The sequence below is a fragment of the Echinops telfairi genome, unplaced genomic scaffold (genome assembly GCF_000313985.2).
Source record: "Echinops telfairi isolate 266 unplaced genomic scaffold, ASM31398v2 ScPeMD7_3;HRSCAF=10, whole genome shotgun sequence".
In the NCBI taxonomy this organism is placed as follows: Eukaryota; Metazoa; Chordata; class Mammalia; order Afrosoricida; family Tenrecidae; genus Echinops; species Echinops telfairi.
The window spans coordinates 3,267,280-3,286,842 of record NW_022103899.1 but is presented as its reverse complement, the minus strand read 5'-3'; the positions used below and the strand labels follow the sequence as shown (position 1 = coordinate 3,286,842).

The 19,563-nt window shown below is 35.4% G+C and overlaps 1 protein-coding gene across 1 annotated transcript in view; it reads right to left on the bottom strand.

Moving 5' to 3' along the window:
- AGPS (alkylglycerone phosphate synthase) overlaps positions 1–19,563 on the bottom strand; it is a 107,812-nt gene that overhangs the window by 46,159 nt on the left and 42,090 nt on the right. Inside the window, exons 10-12 of the mRNA XM_004701451.2 lie at positions 18,814–18,941; positions 4,370–4,421; positions 475–551 (exon numbers count right to left, since the gene is read on the bottom strand). Coding sequence (XP_004701508.1) covers positions 475–551; positions 4,370–4,421; positions 18,814–18,941 — 257 coding nt within the window. The remainder of the gene's footprint in view (positions 1–474; positions 552–4,369; positions 4,422–18,813; positions 18,942–19,563) is intronic.

Sequence of the window (19,563 nt, the reverse complement as noted above, 5' to 3'; positions counted from 1 at the left end):
TTGTTGAGATCCAGCTCTCAGTTTTCCTTGTATGATTTGCCCTACATTAGATTTAAAATGTCATAAGAAATCCTATGTACAAAAACAAGGATATACTACCAAATGGCACATGTGCATTATTAGTGGTAGAATAAGCTTTTACAACCATTTAGGAAAGGAGTTGATCATTTAAAAATGAGAAAAACAAAAATGCTTCTTTCATTTCTAGATTTCTACTAGAAAGAAAATGCTATATATGTATAAATTGTGCAAAATTGTTAATTTTAGAAATAAAATTGAAAAAATATATAACACTTAAAAAATCATATAATTATGTGCTGAAATATTTATTTCAATGTGAAAATCTGTGATTATGCTTATACAGTAGCATGGAAAAACAAACATGAAAAGTGGAGGTGAGGAGAAAAAAAGCAATAATCAAAATTAATAGCCTAATAAGCACACATTTTTTTAGGTTTTTATTAAAATTCTTACCTTTGTAATATAAAATTTTTTCAATCCATCCAAAAATGATGTAAAAATAGAGGAAACCTGAGGTTTAAGAGCATGACCTAAAGAAGGAAGGAAAAAATGTTATTTTTAATGAACAGTAAGTTCTGCATTTTTCAAGACAAGACACCATCTCACATTAAGTATCCTGAAAGAAAAAAAAGGTTTTTGTTACTTTAATTTGTATGCTTCTTGATACTTTGGACATACTGTATTATTAATCAGGAGGGACCAGTCCCTGGAGAAAGGCATGATGCTTGGTAATGTAGAGGGTCAGCAAAATAGGAAGATGCTTAAGGAAACAGACGGACACTGGCTGCAACAATGGGCTCAAACATAATGACTATGAAGATGGTGCAGGACCAGGCAAGGTTTTTGTTCTTTGCACACAGGGTTCCTATGAGTTGGGACTGTTGCCACAGCACCTAACAACAATGTGTGTACACACGTACACACACACACACACACACACACACACACACACACACACACTTCGGTTCTGTAGTGGGGTTAAGTGCTATGTATGTGTCACACATATCTGTATTAAGACCCCCATCTTTTATCACTACCTCCTTTCAAAAGTCACACAGAATTTATTTGACACTTCAAACTTTATTTGTTTTTAAGTTACAGTATGCATTTACTACTACTACACATAGATTATCTTTCAATGGTATGGTTTACACAGTGTAAAACCACTTCATTAGTTTTTATTTCATTAAGAACACCCAATGGTGACTGGTTTTAGTTTTCTTTTACTGAATTATACAGACACCATTGAGAACTATAACCAAATATAGAGTCAATGCCAAGTTTAAGGTTGTTTCTTAATTACTTCTTAATTCACACAGAATTCTTGGCATAAAACTAGCAATTGCGTTCTTAATCACTCCCAGAGAATTAAAATTGCCAAAATAAAATAAATGGTGTCTCAAAGTCAGTTAAATTAACATTGTTGCCTGAGGATTGAGCTTAATAGAGCAAAAGCTTTTTACTATTGTTCCTTTGTTTGAAGGGAGTAGCAACTTCTACATTCCCAGGGCTGTTACATTTAAGAGTCATGCATCTGGCCTTCACATTATGAGCCCATCCAGAAAAAAGTAGGGATATAGAAGTTTTATAAAGAATTTAAAGCCTGAAATATAAAATTATCTCCAAGTAAAACATTAATTTGTTTAAAACTATAATGGGGTTTTTTTTGTTTGGGATTTTTTTTGTGGAGGTGGCGGGTAAGGTGGAGGCTACTGGTTTATTTTTAAAGTGTTAAGTTCTTTAAAATGGATGCAAACAGAAAACTAGCTATTTCTCAGAAAGAAAGTTGTCTATGAGGGAAAAGCAGCAATAACACATAAAATTATCTATCACATGTAGTCTTTTAACATTATTCTACACAAAAGTATGAATGTGACTATGTATTTATTGACTATACTTTTACTGACTATAATAAGGAAATGTTACATAAAATACCAGGTATCATAAGTATTAAGCAAAACTTAAGCGAAATATATATAACTAAGCTACATATAAGTATATATATACAATAATAAAGGGAAAACCACATAGCGCTAACCCTAACTAATATTCAAGAGCTCCCAGATGCCACCTCCCCACCTCCACCCCTTTCATTCTAAGCTTTACTAGTATAACCAGTGACATTATCATTAAAACATTTACTTCCTATCACAAATGGGCCTCATTTTATTTTAACAAAATAAATACATAAAAGTATATATATGCGTAAGTATATGCGCTACATTCTTTAAAAAAAAAACACTAAATATCTATTACTTGTGCACTATCTTCTGCTCCACATATCTTTATACAATAAATGACAAGTCCAAATGCTACTGCCCTGCAGGGAAGTAATACAAACATTTTAATGTTTATATTCACAATTTCCACAAATAATAGTAGGAATGAGTCACACATATATATCCCTAATACTGAGTTGAAATATCAGGCATTTTAAGCATAATTTGTCATAAAAGTAGGAGAAGCTTAAGTGGGTAAATCAGTGCTGTTAACTCAAAACTCCCCCAACTGACTGTATCAAGTCGATGTCCACTCTTAGCAACCCGACAGGACAGGCTAGAGCTGCCCCTGTGGGCTTCGGAGACGGCGACTGGTGGGTCCAGTAAAAGGCCTGTCTTCCCACTGGGGCGCCACTGGTGGTTTTACCTGCTGACGATCTATCGGTTAGCAGCCTGACCTAACACACTCCACACTGCCAGGGCTCCTCTGCATGGGAGGGCAAACCTCCTTGTACTGGTGGAGTGTGAACTAGAAGATATCACTTATTACTGTTTACTTATTCTTAACGTTGTCTATCAAATTAGTAACATTCCAAATATATTCTACCCATTATGTTTTATCTACACAACACTAAACTCATTATACATACAGGTTTGCCAGGAGTCATAATCTACAATTCGTAAGGAACTATTATACACATTTCCTAGCTGGGAAAAACTGAAGCAACTTTTGTTATGTTGTTAGGGGCCCTCACATCAGCTCTGACTCATAGTTACTACCTGTGCAACAGGACTAAACACCGCTTGGTCCTCTGCTGTCCTTCCAAGTATTGCTGAGTCCATGTTCAAGCCTTTGGGTTAATCACCTTAGTGTTCACGCATCTCAACTTTCCCCTGAACCTCTATATTACCCAGCACAATGTCCTATCCCACAAACTCATTGCTCTGGTAAAATGTCCAAAGTACACAAGATGAAGTCTTGACATCTTTGTAATTTCTGAAAAGGTTTTTATTATCACAGTCTTATTCACCTTCTGCTAATCTTTCTGTTTCCAATTTTTACATTCCAATCACTATTAATTATCAAAGAATTTTGATGGCACGTTTGGTCAATCTCAGACTACTCTTCATCTTTTGCATTTGTGGTTGTTGTATAAATTTGGGTAATATTCGTATTAATTGGTTTTCTGTATAGTTGACTGGCTATTACCCTATCATTGACAGTCCACCTCTACCTCAAGACTTATCCGTCACTCCCTCCATCTGCACTGAAAGGGAACCAGTGCAGTCTTCTTTTGTAGCACCTCTAATACTTACTCACTTATGTAGATGTCTTCATTGAACCTAGTGTCCTCTGAAAGAAAAGTACTATTAACACTCACCTTTGCAGCTCAGCAACCAGTATTCTTCATGCATATAACTGGTGTTTCATATATTTTTTGTTGCTAACCAAACAAATATGGAAATTAGCAGTCCTTGCATATTATATTAACTTCCTATGGTTGCTATAGGAGCCCTGGTGGTGTAGTGATTACATGTCGGACTACAGTTTGAAACCACCAGTCATCCCTTGGGAGATAGGGCTTTCTGCTCCTGTAAAGAGTTATACTCTCAGGAACTCCTGGGTCAGGTCTACCCTGTCTTACAGGGTCATGATGAGTGGGCACTGACCCCATGGCAGGGAGTGATAGGGTCCATGTAATGAAGTACCACAGTTCATGACTGACAAGAACCAATGTATTTATTGTCTTACAGTTCTGGGAGCTGAAAATCCCAATCAGTTATGTTAGCCAGCAACCATCCTGCAAAAGTCTCTGAGGAAAGATTCTTTCTAGCTTCTTCTGACCTCTGGAAGTGCCAGCCTTTCCCTGGCTTGCAGCTTGTGCACAAATTCCTTATCACAAAGCCATCTGTTTTTGTCTCTGTCTTTTTTTTCTCATCTCTTTTATAGAACACCACCAGTAAGACTGGATTCATTAAGGCCCACCTTCTTCTAGTGTGACCTCAGGTCAACGTCACTGATAAAATCTTTAACAATTATATTTCCAAATAAGGTCATGTTCACAGGTATCAAGGGCTAGGGCTTCAACATAAATTTTCAGAAGATGTGTGAAATCCATAATACTTACCAAAGTGAAACTGCTTGTTGTCCATGAGGCGGACAGAAGCAGGAGCACATCTCTATTTAAAAAAGAATAATATTACTTCAGTAGGTGTTCACTATACAGGTAGAACATGACTATTATCTTTCTATATTTAGGGGATCATGGGCCCAGTTCCTAAGGTATAGACATAGAAAGAATCTTAATATTTTATGAAGACATATAAAACATAACTGTCTTCTATAAAATATTGAGACAACTCTACATATAATATGTATATATAACGAAGTCACCAGATTTTTTATTTACCTATAATAAGATCTGCTTAATGCCCAGCAGAGATGGGTAGGAAAAAAACTAAAAGAAATACCAGGCCTTGGAGTGGAACACTTTAGGAGAAAAGAAGTAGAAATTTCTAAAACTTGTCAAACACCTAAAATCACAAAAAAACATAGAAAATTAATGTACAAAATATATTTAGTGTGAGTGGGTACAATTCAACTGGAAATGTAGCTCCAAAGGAGGGGGGGTTGTTAGTTAAAAATGGTTCATAGATGTCATTGTCATATCAATTTCTCAAGAAACAGCATCAGAACAAATACAGGGGCAGAGTGTTGGTTGTAGTGTAGTTGCTTAATGCAGTCACTAAAGACATGTCCAGCATTTTTCAATCACACCTTCGGGTTCCTACTTCTTGAAATTGACAGCACATGGATAATTACCTAAAAGAGGCTGATGCCTAAAGCCAAACAGTCAGTTAGGGGCTTACTAAATTCTGCATGACTTGAATGTGACTTTTGGGAAACAGTTGCTTAGAGGGTCAGGGTTCAAAAGGCTATCCAAGGGCAGATGGCCGGAGTGGGTCACCCCCAACTTCCTGGACTCAGTGAGTTGGATTCCGGAAGAACAGCAGCTGTTTCTCAGCCTACAGCTAGTGCCTGCAACACTGTACTGTGCCGTCAGGCTCTTAGACACCTTGTAAAGAGGAAGATGATGATGAAATTTTTTGTGGCCAAAGCAGTTTTAAAAAGGTCTGCACAGTGCTCACAAACAATGTTGCCGATTATTCCTTTTTCTCCCTTATCATTGTCCATTTTAAATAATAATAATAATGTAAGAAAGCATTGAGTGCCTAGAATTTTCAGATTGTTCAACGTTAGTTGTATGAAAACAGCAAAGAATCTTCTGAGGCTTGAGGTTATCTACAAAAAAACGGTACCAGTGCTGTGTATGTCTGGGTATAATCCAAGAGCTGCTATGAAAGAAAAATAAGGGGCACATATACTCATCTTGAATTTTGTCATGTTAAAGCACTACTGCAATCACACCATCAAATCTCAAGGTAACTACAATTGTTACACAGAATTTTAAAAAAATCACACTGCACTCTAAATGAGATTTATAGGTGTCTGTCAAACTTTTAAAATACAGCTAAACAAGCTTTTAGACTAATATTTTGACAAGTGACACAAACTTTTAAAGCATTCATCTTCTGAGTAACAATATTTATCCACAACTTGTGTATTTTTTTAAATCAATTTATTGGGGCTCATACAATTCATCACAATACATAGATCAAGTGTGTAAAGCACATCTATACATTTGTTGCCCTCATTATTCCCAAAATTCGCTTTCCTCTTGGGTTCCCGGAATCAGCTCATTTTCCTTTTTTCCCTTCCCCCTTCCTCCTCCCCTCTCCCCCATGCACCCTTGATAATTTATAAATTATTATTGTATCTTATATTACACTGCTCGGCGTCTCCCTTCACCCACCCCTCTGCTGCCCGTCCCCCAGAGAGGAGGTTATATGTAGCTCCCTGTGTATTAATATAATGTTGAGATTCACTCCAAAGAACAGAGATTAATATATACTTCAACAAGGAATTGTAATGTTAATTGAATATATTTTTATAAAGACAATATTTTATTCCATCCAGAAAATTAATGAAATTATTTACATTCTTATTTTGAACACTAACCTGCTTATCTACTCACATTTATACTAAAGGTGAGATTATTTAATTTATATCTTAAAAGTTACTGACAGTCTAAAAAATGATATTAAGTAATTTTACTTATATATCCTAACAATGAGCCTATCACCTTACATCTGTAGGACCTTATCATTTCTAAGCTTCTTGCTCATGCTTTTATGTAATATAGAAAACAACCTTGTCAGAACAACTATTAACCCCACTGTACAGATAAGAACATAGAATCAGAGAGGTTAAAAGACTTTCCCAAAGTCAGATGCCTACAAGTAGTTCTAGTGAACACATCTTGAACCAAGATACCCTGACAGCTACCAAGTTGCACTATTTCATAGACAACACCCCAACGAATCAGGTAACACATATACATAGTGCTTTAAAGTCATATTTGAAAGAAAAATCTAAAGCAAAACACAATAGTTATGTAAAAATGTACAAACTGCGTAGTTTCAACTCTTGGTGTGCAGGTATATTTGTAGCTTTACCAATTTCCCAAATACTAAATGGAAGACCAATTTTCTTTGCATTTACAAACCTGGAATTTTTAAAATAAAATGAGTATATCAACTTCCAGTAAAATATGGAAGCCCAGTCACACCACGTTTCCTTCACTCATCAAAGAAAAATTCACATACAGCATGCATATTTATACTTCACCATAAAAAAACAAAAATCACATCTGGAACAGTAAGCAACATTGTGATAGAAATACTGACACTCTCCTGGGTTTTACTTTTCTTCGCTCCATAATCAACACCTGTGTAAGCCGCAACCAGGAGCACAAAGCGGATTTCACTGGGCAAATCTGCTGTGCTAGGTCTCTTTACAGCACAGGTCCTCAAACTACGGCCCGAGGGCCACATGCGGCCCACCGCGGACTTTTATCCAGCCCACTGGATGTTTTTGACCTGTTTGTTTTTTTACTTCAAAATAAGATGTGTAGTGTGCATAGGAATTTGTTCAATTTTTTTTTAAACTATAGTCCGGCCCTCCAACGGGTCTGAGGGACAGTGAACTGTCCCCCTGTTTAAAAAGTTTGAGGACCCCTGCTTTAAAGTGTTAAAGACCAAAGGACTATGGTGCACTTGACCCAATCATGGTATTTTCTTTTTTTTTAATTATTCTATTGGAGACTCGTACAACTCTTATCACAATCCATACATCCATTGTATCAAGCATATTTGTACATTTGTTGCCATCATCATTCTCAAAACATTTGCTTTCTACTTGAGCTCTTGGTATTAGCTCCTCTTTTCCCCCTCCCTCTCTGCTCCTCCCCACCCTCGTGAACTGATAGATTACTATTATTTTGTCATATCTTACATTGTCTGACGTCTCCCTTCGCCCACTTTTCTGTTGTCCATCCGCCAAGGAGGAGGTTATATGTAGATCCTTGTAATTGGTTCCCCCTTTCCACCCCACTCTCCCTCCACCATCCTGGTATTGCCACTCTCAGCACTGGTCCTGAAGGGGTCATCTGTCCTGGATTCCCTGTGTTTCCAGTTCCTATCCATTGTACATTCTCTGGTCTAGCTGGATTTGTAAAGTAGAATTGGGATCATGATAGGGGGGGTGGCATTTAGGAACTAGAGGAAAGTTGTATGTTTCATCATTGCTACCCTGCACCCTGACTCAAGCCATCGTATTTTCAATAACCTCACATGTCTATGAGAGGTGCACAATGAATAAGGAAGATCGAAGAACTGATGAATCTGAATTAAGTGTGTTATCAAAGAATACTGAATATATCCTCCAAATCTGTCTTGGAAGAAATACAGCAAGAATGTTCTTTAGGAACAAAGGTGGAGGGGCATCCTTCTTATATTTTGGACATGCTATGAGGAAGGACCAGTCTGTTGCGAAGGACATCTTAGCTGGTAAAGTAAATGGTTAGCATAAAAAAGGAAGACCCATGACAAGATGGACTGACATCATAGCTGCAACAATGGGCTCAAATGTAACAACTGTGAGGAGCCTGGCACAGGACAAGCAATGTTTCCTTCTGTGGTACAAAAGGCTCACTAGGAATCTGAGAACAGCTATAAAAACAGCGAACACATTTCTAATGGAATTTAATCTCCAAAGCAACTAAAATGTACTAAGTAAAGCATGGTTAACTCTTACAGACACTATCTACAAAACACACTTTGGGGATAATTAGGATGATCTGATTATAGAATATACAACCACTGAGACAAGGGTTCAGAGGGGAAAAAATCAGACTCTGCTTAGAAAAAGGAAAAATTATCACTGCTCCTGTAAAGATGTGCAGCCTTGCAACCCCCAGGGATAGTTCTACCCCATCACATGTGGTCACTATGAGTTGAAATTGGCTTAATGACAGCGAGTTTGTTGGTTGGTTTTCGTAAGCTTAACATTTAGAAGTCAAGTGTCATGAAACCTCTAACTTAATTTCAAATGTCCCAGAAAAACACACCCACCCACACATAAGTGGGTTAAGTTAAAAAAGCAAAACAAAACATGGCTGCCAGAAGCTACTGTCACTTGCATGTGTCTATTCCGCACCAAGCAGGTCTCGGATTGATCAGTGGTTGGCTGAGGACAAGTGTATTCTCTTAGAGGCCTTAGTCTCATTAGGGTGCTTCTAAAAAAATATCAGAGTACTGTTTGTGGCATGGAATAAAGCAATTTTGGGGTAAGGGCTGACATCGAACTTCTAGCAAAACTCAAGTCGACATCTTCCTAAATTACTGACATTCTGCAACGGGGTCATGAGAGTGCTGCCCACACAAAAGAAGAGTTTTGAGAAAGATCAAATGTTTTGATTTTGGCAACTGCTTATTGTTATTCCAAAAGAGTAATCTTAGTGGATTTTTCTTGGAGGGAACAGGCTGATTACAAGAGTTATGATGATGAAGCTTCTTCAAGAAAACTGACAACTGCACTGGTGAGAAACAGGCCAGGAACCTAGGAATTTCCTCCAGAACAGCAATGTACCTATGCTCCTTATCCCAGGGAAGCAAGGACTGTCTTAAAAGAGTTTTGTTAGGAAACTGCATACACCCGACAGCCTCCATTCTGCCTTGTACAAGTTGCTTTTTGTTCCTAGGACTCAAAGAACATTTTATAGACACAGGATTTGAATCCCCCGAGGAGGCCAAAACTGCTGTTTGGATGTGATATAATCAGAGTTCAAAATTCTTCAGGAAAAGGTTAGAGAGAAATCACTACCATCATAGGTATAAAAATCTAGACGTCAGATATGCTTCATGGTGTGAAACCTTTGTTTTAGAAAGGCTTATCTGATTTTGTAGCAATACTTTTGGACAAACAGCAAAAACTTAGTAATTGTTGAGTCATGGAAGTGAATTTCTGATTTTTAACTTTTCTGCATGCGTCAAATTTTCAAATTAAAAAATTGGAAAAGATACTTATATCTATGTGGCAATTTGTCTTCAATTATGCTGAATGTGATTTTAACTTACTTGACAGCTGAGTCACATAAATTAGTAGCCCATTATTACTTCTTATATTAAAAAGGCATAATTCATACCAAAAGACTAATACTATCAAAAAGATGCTGGAAAAAGAATTCATTCTATATATTAAACTAGTTTTCAATATTAAGTTTAAAAATTATATTTCTTATTAGTCACAGGGTTTAATGACACCACATTTTTAAAGTTAGGTTTTCATTTATCATTAGATATAAATTCAGTTAGCATTATAAATAAATTCTCATAAGTCAACCATTTAAGCTAAAAAATTGCATCTAGATTTGACTCTTTTGGTAATCAATAACATGTAATCAATATATTTCAGTCTAAATTTGAAACATTTCTGATCACTTAAATAAGAAATATTGCTTATATCTCTATAATCTTATAAGAAATATTTCTTATAATTTAAAATTCTTTGAAGCTATCACCACTACTAATTAAATATAAAAACCCCACTCACTGCTACAGATTCAGTTCCAACCTCTAGCAACCCTATGTAGCATTTCTGACTGTAAACCTCTATGAGAGCAAATAGCCTCAACTTTCTCCTGAGGATCAGTCATGGGTTTGAACTAGTGACCTGACCACAGTTAATAGTTTTAATGCCTAGTCCACATCACCACCAGGGCTCCTTAATCGAGCATAAGTTTTTATAATCAAAAGGTCAAAGTGTTAATATCCTTAAACCAACAATAACATTCAATCTGAATTATTCTATAAATAGTTGAGATTAGACTATATTTCAATTGCTTTAAACCTAATGTGGTGGGCAATGAGCTACTTTGTCATTTAAATTTTTTTAAAAAGCAGAAATTCAAGAATGTTTACTGCAAACGTACTCTCACGCTACTCAGTTATTCTGAGCTGAGAGTGTAGCTTGAAAGGAAAATGGTGGGAAAGGTCCTTAAGTTGAAGTGACCCTGCTGGTCACTTAAGCTGAAGTAACCAAACTGAGAAGGAGTATATTTTCCAAGTAATTTCTGTGCTGGGCTAATGATAAATTCAGAGAATTTAAGACACACTCAAACAAAAATTGCTTTTTCACACTGGACCTAATAAATTTTTTTCATAATCTGATAAATGAGTCCTTAGTAAACAGTATGGTAAAGGTATGAGGAATTTACTGTGATTAATGAAGAAATAACACTATCTTTGCAGGTAAGAGAAGAAATAAGTAACTACCAGGTCTTCAAAAGAAAAGTGTAAGACTGACTATGTTTTCTGGAAATTTCCTCACTTTAATAATGACATAACCATGTATTTATCTATATAACTTAAAAATTGAAAACAATCAGTCTAGCCTTCTTTATTTAGAAGTATTCTCAACACTAAGTTAAAAGGCAATAGGCTTCTCAATCTAATGATATTTCATTTAAGAGAGTTCCTATAAGTAACACATGAAAAGATTTTGCAGAAGTTCTTTTTAAGAAATTAAATCATTATCTCTTGTCACAGTAAAATCAGAATTTCCACTTCAGATGAAGCACACTTTGTTTGAGAAGATATTTCTTAATTTGCTAGTTACTGACAAACGAAAAGCAATATTAACATTTATTTCCAATGTCTGAAGGATTTCTATTATTCTAATTATAAGGAACATTATCTATAAAGTGAATGGTGAAACTTGATATTTCTGGTAAGTTGGCTAAGAAATAAATCATCTTTGAATTGAGCATGTTTTGTTCTTCAAGGATAAACCAAACTTTCTGTGTAGATTTCAGAGCAAAGCCTTAATCCTTGAGTATAAAAATTACCTTAAAGATAGTCTACTAGTTTCATACTGTGTGACAGAAGCAAATGCCTCAACATCAGATCTTTACCTCCAGGGTTTGGCCATACAAAAGGGTTCAGGGTTAGCTATACAAAAATTTAAACACAGAGGATTCATCGTGATATGCGACATCTTTACTGATTACTAAGGGCCTGGAACATCTATTTAAATGCACAGTATCCAGTGTACTATAATGGCTATAAAGTTAAGAGTTCATCACCTCACATAAAAGTCACACAATAAAATTACAGAATAAAAAGTTAAAAGAAGACTATACAAATGATGAATTGAAAATTACGCTAAATGCAAGTTTCTAGATATGAAAGCTCAAAATGTACAAAGATCTTCTTTTAACTAATAAGTTGGAGTTGATGCCACAGATTAAGTTATGCAATATTCAAGGTTATTGGTACTACTGGTTGTTCATATCATAAATAACTATAGTTAGTCTTTATGGAAAGTTGCTTGTCTTTTTAACAATAGAATTACCTCTTAATTTTAAGAATAAAATATATGTGATAAATTAACTATTTCCCTTCAAAATAGAAAGAGGAGGGCCAAAAGTTATGCCAAAAGTCTACTAATTATACTTTTCAGTTTAGTAAAAGTAGAATTACTCTTTCTAGGAAGTTCTTGTTAGAGAGAATGTCTTAGCGCTGTCCTCAATTTCATAGTCTTGCTGGTAAATAATCCATCAAGCTAAACATTTGGCTAGGATCATTCCCTCTGCTTCAGAGAAGTGTCACACACACACACACACACATATACACAAATAATTAAACTTAAAATGATAATCTCTTTTCTATATATGCACAGGATTTCTGCAGAATATAAATAAGTTTTAAATGACTTCGTACTAAAACGTATTTTAATTTACTCAATGCACTTAAGATCAAGTAAACTGTAAATAGAAAAATTGAGAATATATAATATTCCGATAAGTATGATTTATTCTTTCTCACTCATAATCTAAACTCATGATGGAAAAAGTACAATCATTGTAAAATGGTTGAAAATAAAAGTGGTGCTGGGTCAACAGAACTAGCTCTGATCAAAAGGGAATGAGAAAACAGCTGTCTTTTAAGCTGTATTTCTAAAACCTGCTCCAGATCATGAACGAATTTTGTTAGAGGAATGAACACAAATCCACTCATGCCAAGCAAGTGGACAGTTTTTTCTTTTACTGGAACAAAAGGCCTCTCTCAACACCGTAAGGTATAAATAATGCCTCATTTTTGTTGTTGTTGTTTTTAATGTCTAAGTTTTTTACTAGGGATAAACAAACCAAAAACCTAAACTTCAAATATTGCTTCTGAGTTTAACACTCAGTTTTCTGACCAAATCTTATTAAGGCAACATCACCATCAACAAATAAAAGAGAATAGAAAATTTTATCTGACACTGATATTCTGATTGCAAAAACACCATTCCCCCTTTGACAGGCTATATAGATAATCTATTTTCTGAGAAAGGAAAGTCTTAAAAAAATCACTTACCCATCTACTGAATAAAGTTGGAAACTGGACTGGACTGCCATTTACAAGATATAATGACATTAATCTTCCACTAATCTTCTTTTCTAGACCCTCACAAGGCAGTGAAGGATTCAAAGAGGACAATTCCACATATGGACAAAGATTAGATAAGAGATCTTAGTAGGCTCTTCTGTTGCCTGTATAAGGCTGCGTAATTTGTTTCCTTCAGTAAGAATAGGGATGAGAATATACACAGGGACCATTTTGCTATTTGTAAACTATCATGTATGCTTCTATCCAAAAGATACTCATCCAAAATACGCTTCCTAATTTCAAGAGCAACTTGACTCTGAAAGTACTACAAAAAAATGGAAGGGCGACAAAATGACAGTGAAGAATTACAAGCAGCCAACTCATTATTCAATCAAGAATTTGGCACAATCATAAACCATGTGCCATTTATTTTAATGGACCTTAATTCTTCTATCAGCGGAAATTTCAAATCCCAAATTGAACAATGACTGTGCCAAAACCTGGAAATGTTGTTTTCCAGCCTGAGAATATTGTTGCAGAACAAGGCAGCAAGTATTATACCATTCTTAACGGACAAGATTTGTACATTCTGTAAATGAAAATGCAAATGTCCTTAAACCACACAAGGATTAGTTACCATTTTGAGGAGCCGTAACCATGAGTACCTTTGTACATGTGCATTCTAGTAAAAGTAAAATGTTTTGGTTCCTAGGACAATGTAGTATGTCTAAATTCCAGTAACAATTCTTAGTAATTGCTGCATTTGATAAACACACGAGCAATACTTGAAAATATTATTTATTTAGACTTTTTGACCCATTTCACATAAAACTATTTACTTTATATTGTGTATGTCTCTAAAAACTGTCTATTACTAAGTATACAAAACGACATTATTAGAACTGTAAGATCAAATGGAATTCCTTCTTGGTAAGTTTTTAGCAGTGGAGTGGCACTTTCTCTCAATCACTACCTTTATTTATTCCAAGCAAAGCACACATACCCACCTTTAATGTGGTTTGAATAGTGAGTTTAGGGTACAGCTATAGCTATACCACTTAGCGTAGGTGAATATCCAGAAGATTTTAACAATATAGCAACTCCACAAATGTACCAATGCCCCCAAATGGGACAAACAGAAACTGGTGAATCGGCTTATGCTTTGTTTTGTGTAGTGTTACCAACAACCATAAATAAAATTTAGGGGAAAATGAACTAAAAAAGGGGCACATTTTATTGACTTATGCAAAGCTGAAGGAGAATTCCATTCCCTGCATTGCAACTGTCCAGCCACCTTCTACTGGACATACCAAATTTTAACAAAAGCACCCAACTGAACCAACTACTTATACTTAAATATTTTTCATTTAATAAAATTGTAGACTTCAGATTCATACACATTTGTTTACCATTTCTCATTAATTAACCCTTAGGTACCCTCCCATTTATATATGAGTACTTGCAATGTGGAAAAGCAGACAGGACACTCAGAAAAGCGTAAAACAGAAGGGTAGTCAAAAAGTATTGCCTCTAGGGTTGTTCCTGAGCTGATCTGTCTGGATTTACTGGTCCAGTAGATCCCCTTGGAAGTCACTGTGGTGACTGGGGCTTTGCTTTTTGAAGACACCCTAACAAGATGAGAACACGTGTGTATGTGTGAGAAGGTGGCGGGCAGTATCACTCGCTGATCACAGACATACCTAAACTTGTTTCGTCTAAAATAAGCCCCGCCAGGAATGAATTGGATTCTCCAGACCATATTTTTGGACTTAGACATGTATTGTCCCTCAAAAATTCACATGCTCTCATTCAGGTTTTTGAATAATATCTCTTAAATCAGCCATTATTGCTTGCATCTAACAAATAATAATTTTGGGTGAAAACTTACACAACAGATTAGGCTCCCATTCAACAGTCCACACAAACAGCTGAGCACCGTTGATTACATTCTTCACAATGCTTGAACGCTTGTATTGTTTCTGTTCTGGTTTTCCGTCTCCAATATTCTACTTTTCTACACCCTGACCATCTCATCTTTGATTTAGAATCCTTGTTCATCTGATTAAGAAGATTTTATAAAAAAAACTGTAGCCCTCACAGGAAATCGTCTTGCTTTAGTGTGCCAATTTGTTATTTACCTGGAAGTTAGCCTCAGGAGGAAACTATTAATCTGTTATTTACCTGGAAGTTAGCCTCAGGAAGAAACTATTAGCACAAGTAGCTCAAGGCAATGTCCTTGATTTCTCTAGTTTCAATCAGTCCAGTAAGTCTGGATTTCTTCAAGAATTTGAACTTTTCTTACAAATCTCCACACCCCCACCCCCCACCCCCGCCCAATTATATCAGTATCTATCTTTTGTTAACCTCATCAGGAAGATCAGTAGTGGTAGCCAGCTACCATCTAGTTCTTCTGGCATATGGGTGGTTCATGAAGGCAGTTACTGATTAACCAGAAAAAGACTAATTAGAAAACCAAAGCAGCAATTCAGGTTAAAAAAAAGAGCACATTTTCTTTTCTTTTTTTTATTCTATTAGCTCTTCTTTCACATTTTCTATAGGGATAGAAATGGCAATTGAGGGTGGAGTGCTTCCAAGTACAGTCAATTGCCTTAGTGGAGGTGATGATGATAATGGATTGTGGTGATAAAGATGATAATAAAACATAAGAGGTCACAAACAGCATTATTTCAATCTATAAAAGAGAAAGATAGGCAGGATAAGGCAAAGAGTGTAAATAACTCACAAAAGGCCACACAGCTAATAAACAGTGGACTTATAATACTGGACTTAATAAATACTGGGCTAATAATATTGGACTTCAGTTAATAAAATCTGAACCCAACTACTTTAAGTCCAAGTGCACATAAGCAGCGAGTGGAAAAAGACGCTAACATGACTTTAAGAGTGAATTCTTAGGGTGACTAAGTAGCTATTAAAGCCAGCAGTAATTTTCTTCTGGTCCTCAATATTAAGTATATATTAATGTTACTCAGCCTGGAAGCAGCCAGTAATAAAACACAGTATTTCTATTTTCATTACGTTTTCTGGATTTCCAGATTGAATGAAGTGTTTGTCAAATTTTTGTTCAAATTTAAGATTAAAGGTGAATCTAGCAAATATAGTAAATATTTATCATCTTAACTTAATTTTCAGTATTATAATCTAATAATTTAATACCCAAATGTTCAATATTTGACCTGAAATCCTGAGTATGTCTTACATGTTGAAAATTCTTCATCTTAAATCTTCTTTACCCGCATGCCTCTCTCTTCAATCCACTACATGCCTAATTCATCCAACAAATGTTTCTTGAGAACTTGTCACATAATAAGCAAACAAGTTCTTGAGTAAATGGGGGAGTCAGATAAAGAACAGGATAGGGGAGTACCAATGCACAAAGTATGATTTAAACAAAACAAGTGAAAAATTAACTGAGAAAACTGAGGACGGATTTGTGGCGGTGACTTGTGACTTGCTTTTGAAAATTTGTTGGAAGAAAGAAAGGAATGCCTAAAGATGTGTGTATTACTTATAAGATAATCATATTGACAGACCCCAGGTGGCTATGAGAAATACAAACATGGAGCTCAGATACGGAGGATAGTTTTTAGAATCACTCAGCAAGAGACAGAAATGAAGCTTGGGTGTAGATGAGACAAGCTTAAGGACGAGACTTTATTTCATTACATTTCAGAATTAAACATGTTAAAACATGCATTGTATTCAAAGCAAATATCCAAGAACTTTGGAAATCAAAATATGAAAACAAACAATCTATGAGTAAATTCCCCCTGTTCATGCCATCAATGTTTTATAGCATGGATAGAAATACAGTTAAAATGCAAAATATCAAATTGTACTTTTAAAAAGTAAAAAGTAGTTGTATGAGTAGGCACTATATTATTTGTGAAAAATTAATTAAAAGATAAGAGAATTTTTCCAAGAAAATTTTGAAGCCCCATGTATGCTTACAACTACCCTTAAAAAAATAAGCATCATAACTTACATACTGAAAAGACGTTAAAATACACCAAAACATTAACAGTTCACTTCTGCTTACTGTCACAAGGAACTAACAGGATCTAGACTTATTCTCCTGCTACTAACAGATTGAAAATGGACAAGATATATTTTTCTTCCCCAGATAGTGAACAAAAAGCGACATACAAATGTTCAGCCAAAAAGTACACAAATCTGCTACCAGTGCTACACAACAAGAAATGTTAAAAGAAGTCCTTCAGGCAGAGGGGTGGGAATAACACTAGATATAAACCTGGGTTTACAGAAGAAACAGAGCAATGGAAACAATAAGTACACAGGTGTAAATAAAATACATATTTTTCCATTTCTTTAAAATTCGAATAGTAGTTGTTATTGTATCATCAAAAGATAAACTCTTTGCCACTTCCTATATTCAGCACCTTAGCGAAGCCACAGGGAATATGGCTACTTGCTATATACATACTTTGTTTTGCCAGATCTTCCCTCCACCTTGCTGGTCTGGATATTGGGAAGATAGCCTATGCGGCCCACACTGAAACGCTCCCTTCCTCTAGAGTCTAGTTTGGTATGGCTGATGAAGTATTAAAGAACTCTGAGAGAATGGAAATAGCAAGAAAGAACCAGAGTATATCTCTTTACATTCCCCTTGCAGAAAAACTTTCAAATTAAAAAAAAAACCCAACCACAAATCATTATAGTTCAAGCAATAACCCAAGTACCTAAAGAAATGTATAACTTTCTATACTGACACACAAAATTAAACAGAGGGAAAAAGTACTTCTTTATCTAGTCTTTTAAAACATCTTGATAAAATATCCTTTCTTTTTACGAAAAATGAAAATTGTCTTTAATTTATAGCTAGCTAATTGTATAATGATGTATCATATTAAGCGATACTATTTACGGCGCCTGATGGCATAGTAAGTTACGTGTTGACTGCAAACCCAAACTCCTCATCCTCTGGGGATAAGCGCCACTTTCCGTTCCAGTGGTGAGCGACAGCCTCAGCAGTCCCAGGGAGCCGTCTACCCCGCCATGGGGCTGCGGCTGGCATGGACTCTATGGCAGCGAGTTTGGTTGCTTTTTATACTTTAGATAATATTTTTTTAAAAACAGGGCCAAATAGCACATTCTAAGAATTGATAAAAATTAGATTACCCACATTCAATTTAAAATATTTAGAGTCACTGATATTCAGCCATTTCTTTTCACTTCAGTAAAGTCCTGGTTTAACAAAATATCATTCTCAATTAATCACAAAATATTTTACCGCAAAATAACGTAAGAAATCATAACATACTATAGTTAGAGAGACATTTGAAGCAATCAAGTCAAGGATGTGTTGTACTTTGATGTAAAGTTATACCAAACACCCCACCTTCTCCAAACCCATTGCCATTGCCTAAGAAAAAAAACACTAAAAAAAAACCCAACTGTACTAAAAAGTATAATTTTATAAAATTACCTTTCTGTAAAGAAGTTTATAAGGGGTACCCCAAAACTCGGAATTTTTTCAAAGCTACGTATTTAAATTGTTTTACACACAAAAATGTGTACTATAAAAGCTCTGACCAGAGGAGCTTTTTTTCCATTTTTTTTTGGCGGGGGTGGGGGGGTGGGTGGTGGTACCCCTTGTATAAAACCCAACAAATAAATACAAAGATTAATTTTGGAACATCACAATCAAGTATGCAAAATTTTTAAAATACAGAAACAAATTTCTGTTTGTTTGTTTTACCTGTTTTGCGATTTCTCTTAAACAGGCTACTCCTTGTTCAAAGTTAGGGAAAGCGACTGAGCCATACTTTTGGTATTCAGGGACTGGTCTGATTTTTATCGTAGCTTCTGTTACCACACCAAGAGTTCCTGAAAAAGATGGGGGAATAATCCAATGAGTCATATGCCAATTTTCTAAATCATATTGACATAAACTCCCTTTGGGGGATAGTGGCTACTTGAATCTTTCAAGAAAAACAACTTAATATCTTCATTAATTTCCATACCAAAAAAGTGTTCAGGAATACCTTTTTGTTAAACAAAATTTTTAAAACTGCATCCTACCTTCAAGAAAGTTACTTGAAAATGGTTTTGAAAATCTTAGTAAAGGGAAAAAAGATTATAAAACAAAAGATTTTGTAGTTCAAATGTGTTTTTTATAAAGTATTGGGCTATTTGTGCTTACTTTTACCTTAAAAACAAATCAAGAGAACCTAGTCTTCTATGTCAATGTAAGGTTTTAGAAGGAACTAGAGGAAATATTACTGTCTTTCCCCCCTAGTAATTCATGTCCCAAAAAAGACAAAGGCAACACTAAGCTACCCTTGTAATAAAGAAAAAACAGGTTATCATAAACAGCCAGCACAAGAGGACACCAATAAAACCATTTTCAAAAATTATTATTTTTTATGGGCAACAGAAAAGTGGGTGAAGGGAGACGCCGGGTGGTGTTAAGATAAAATAATAATTTATAAATTATTAAGGGTTCATG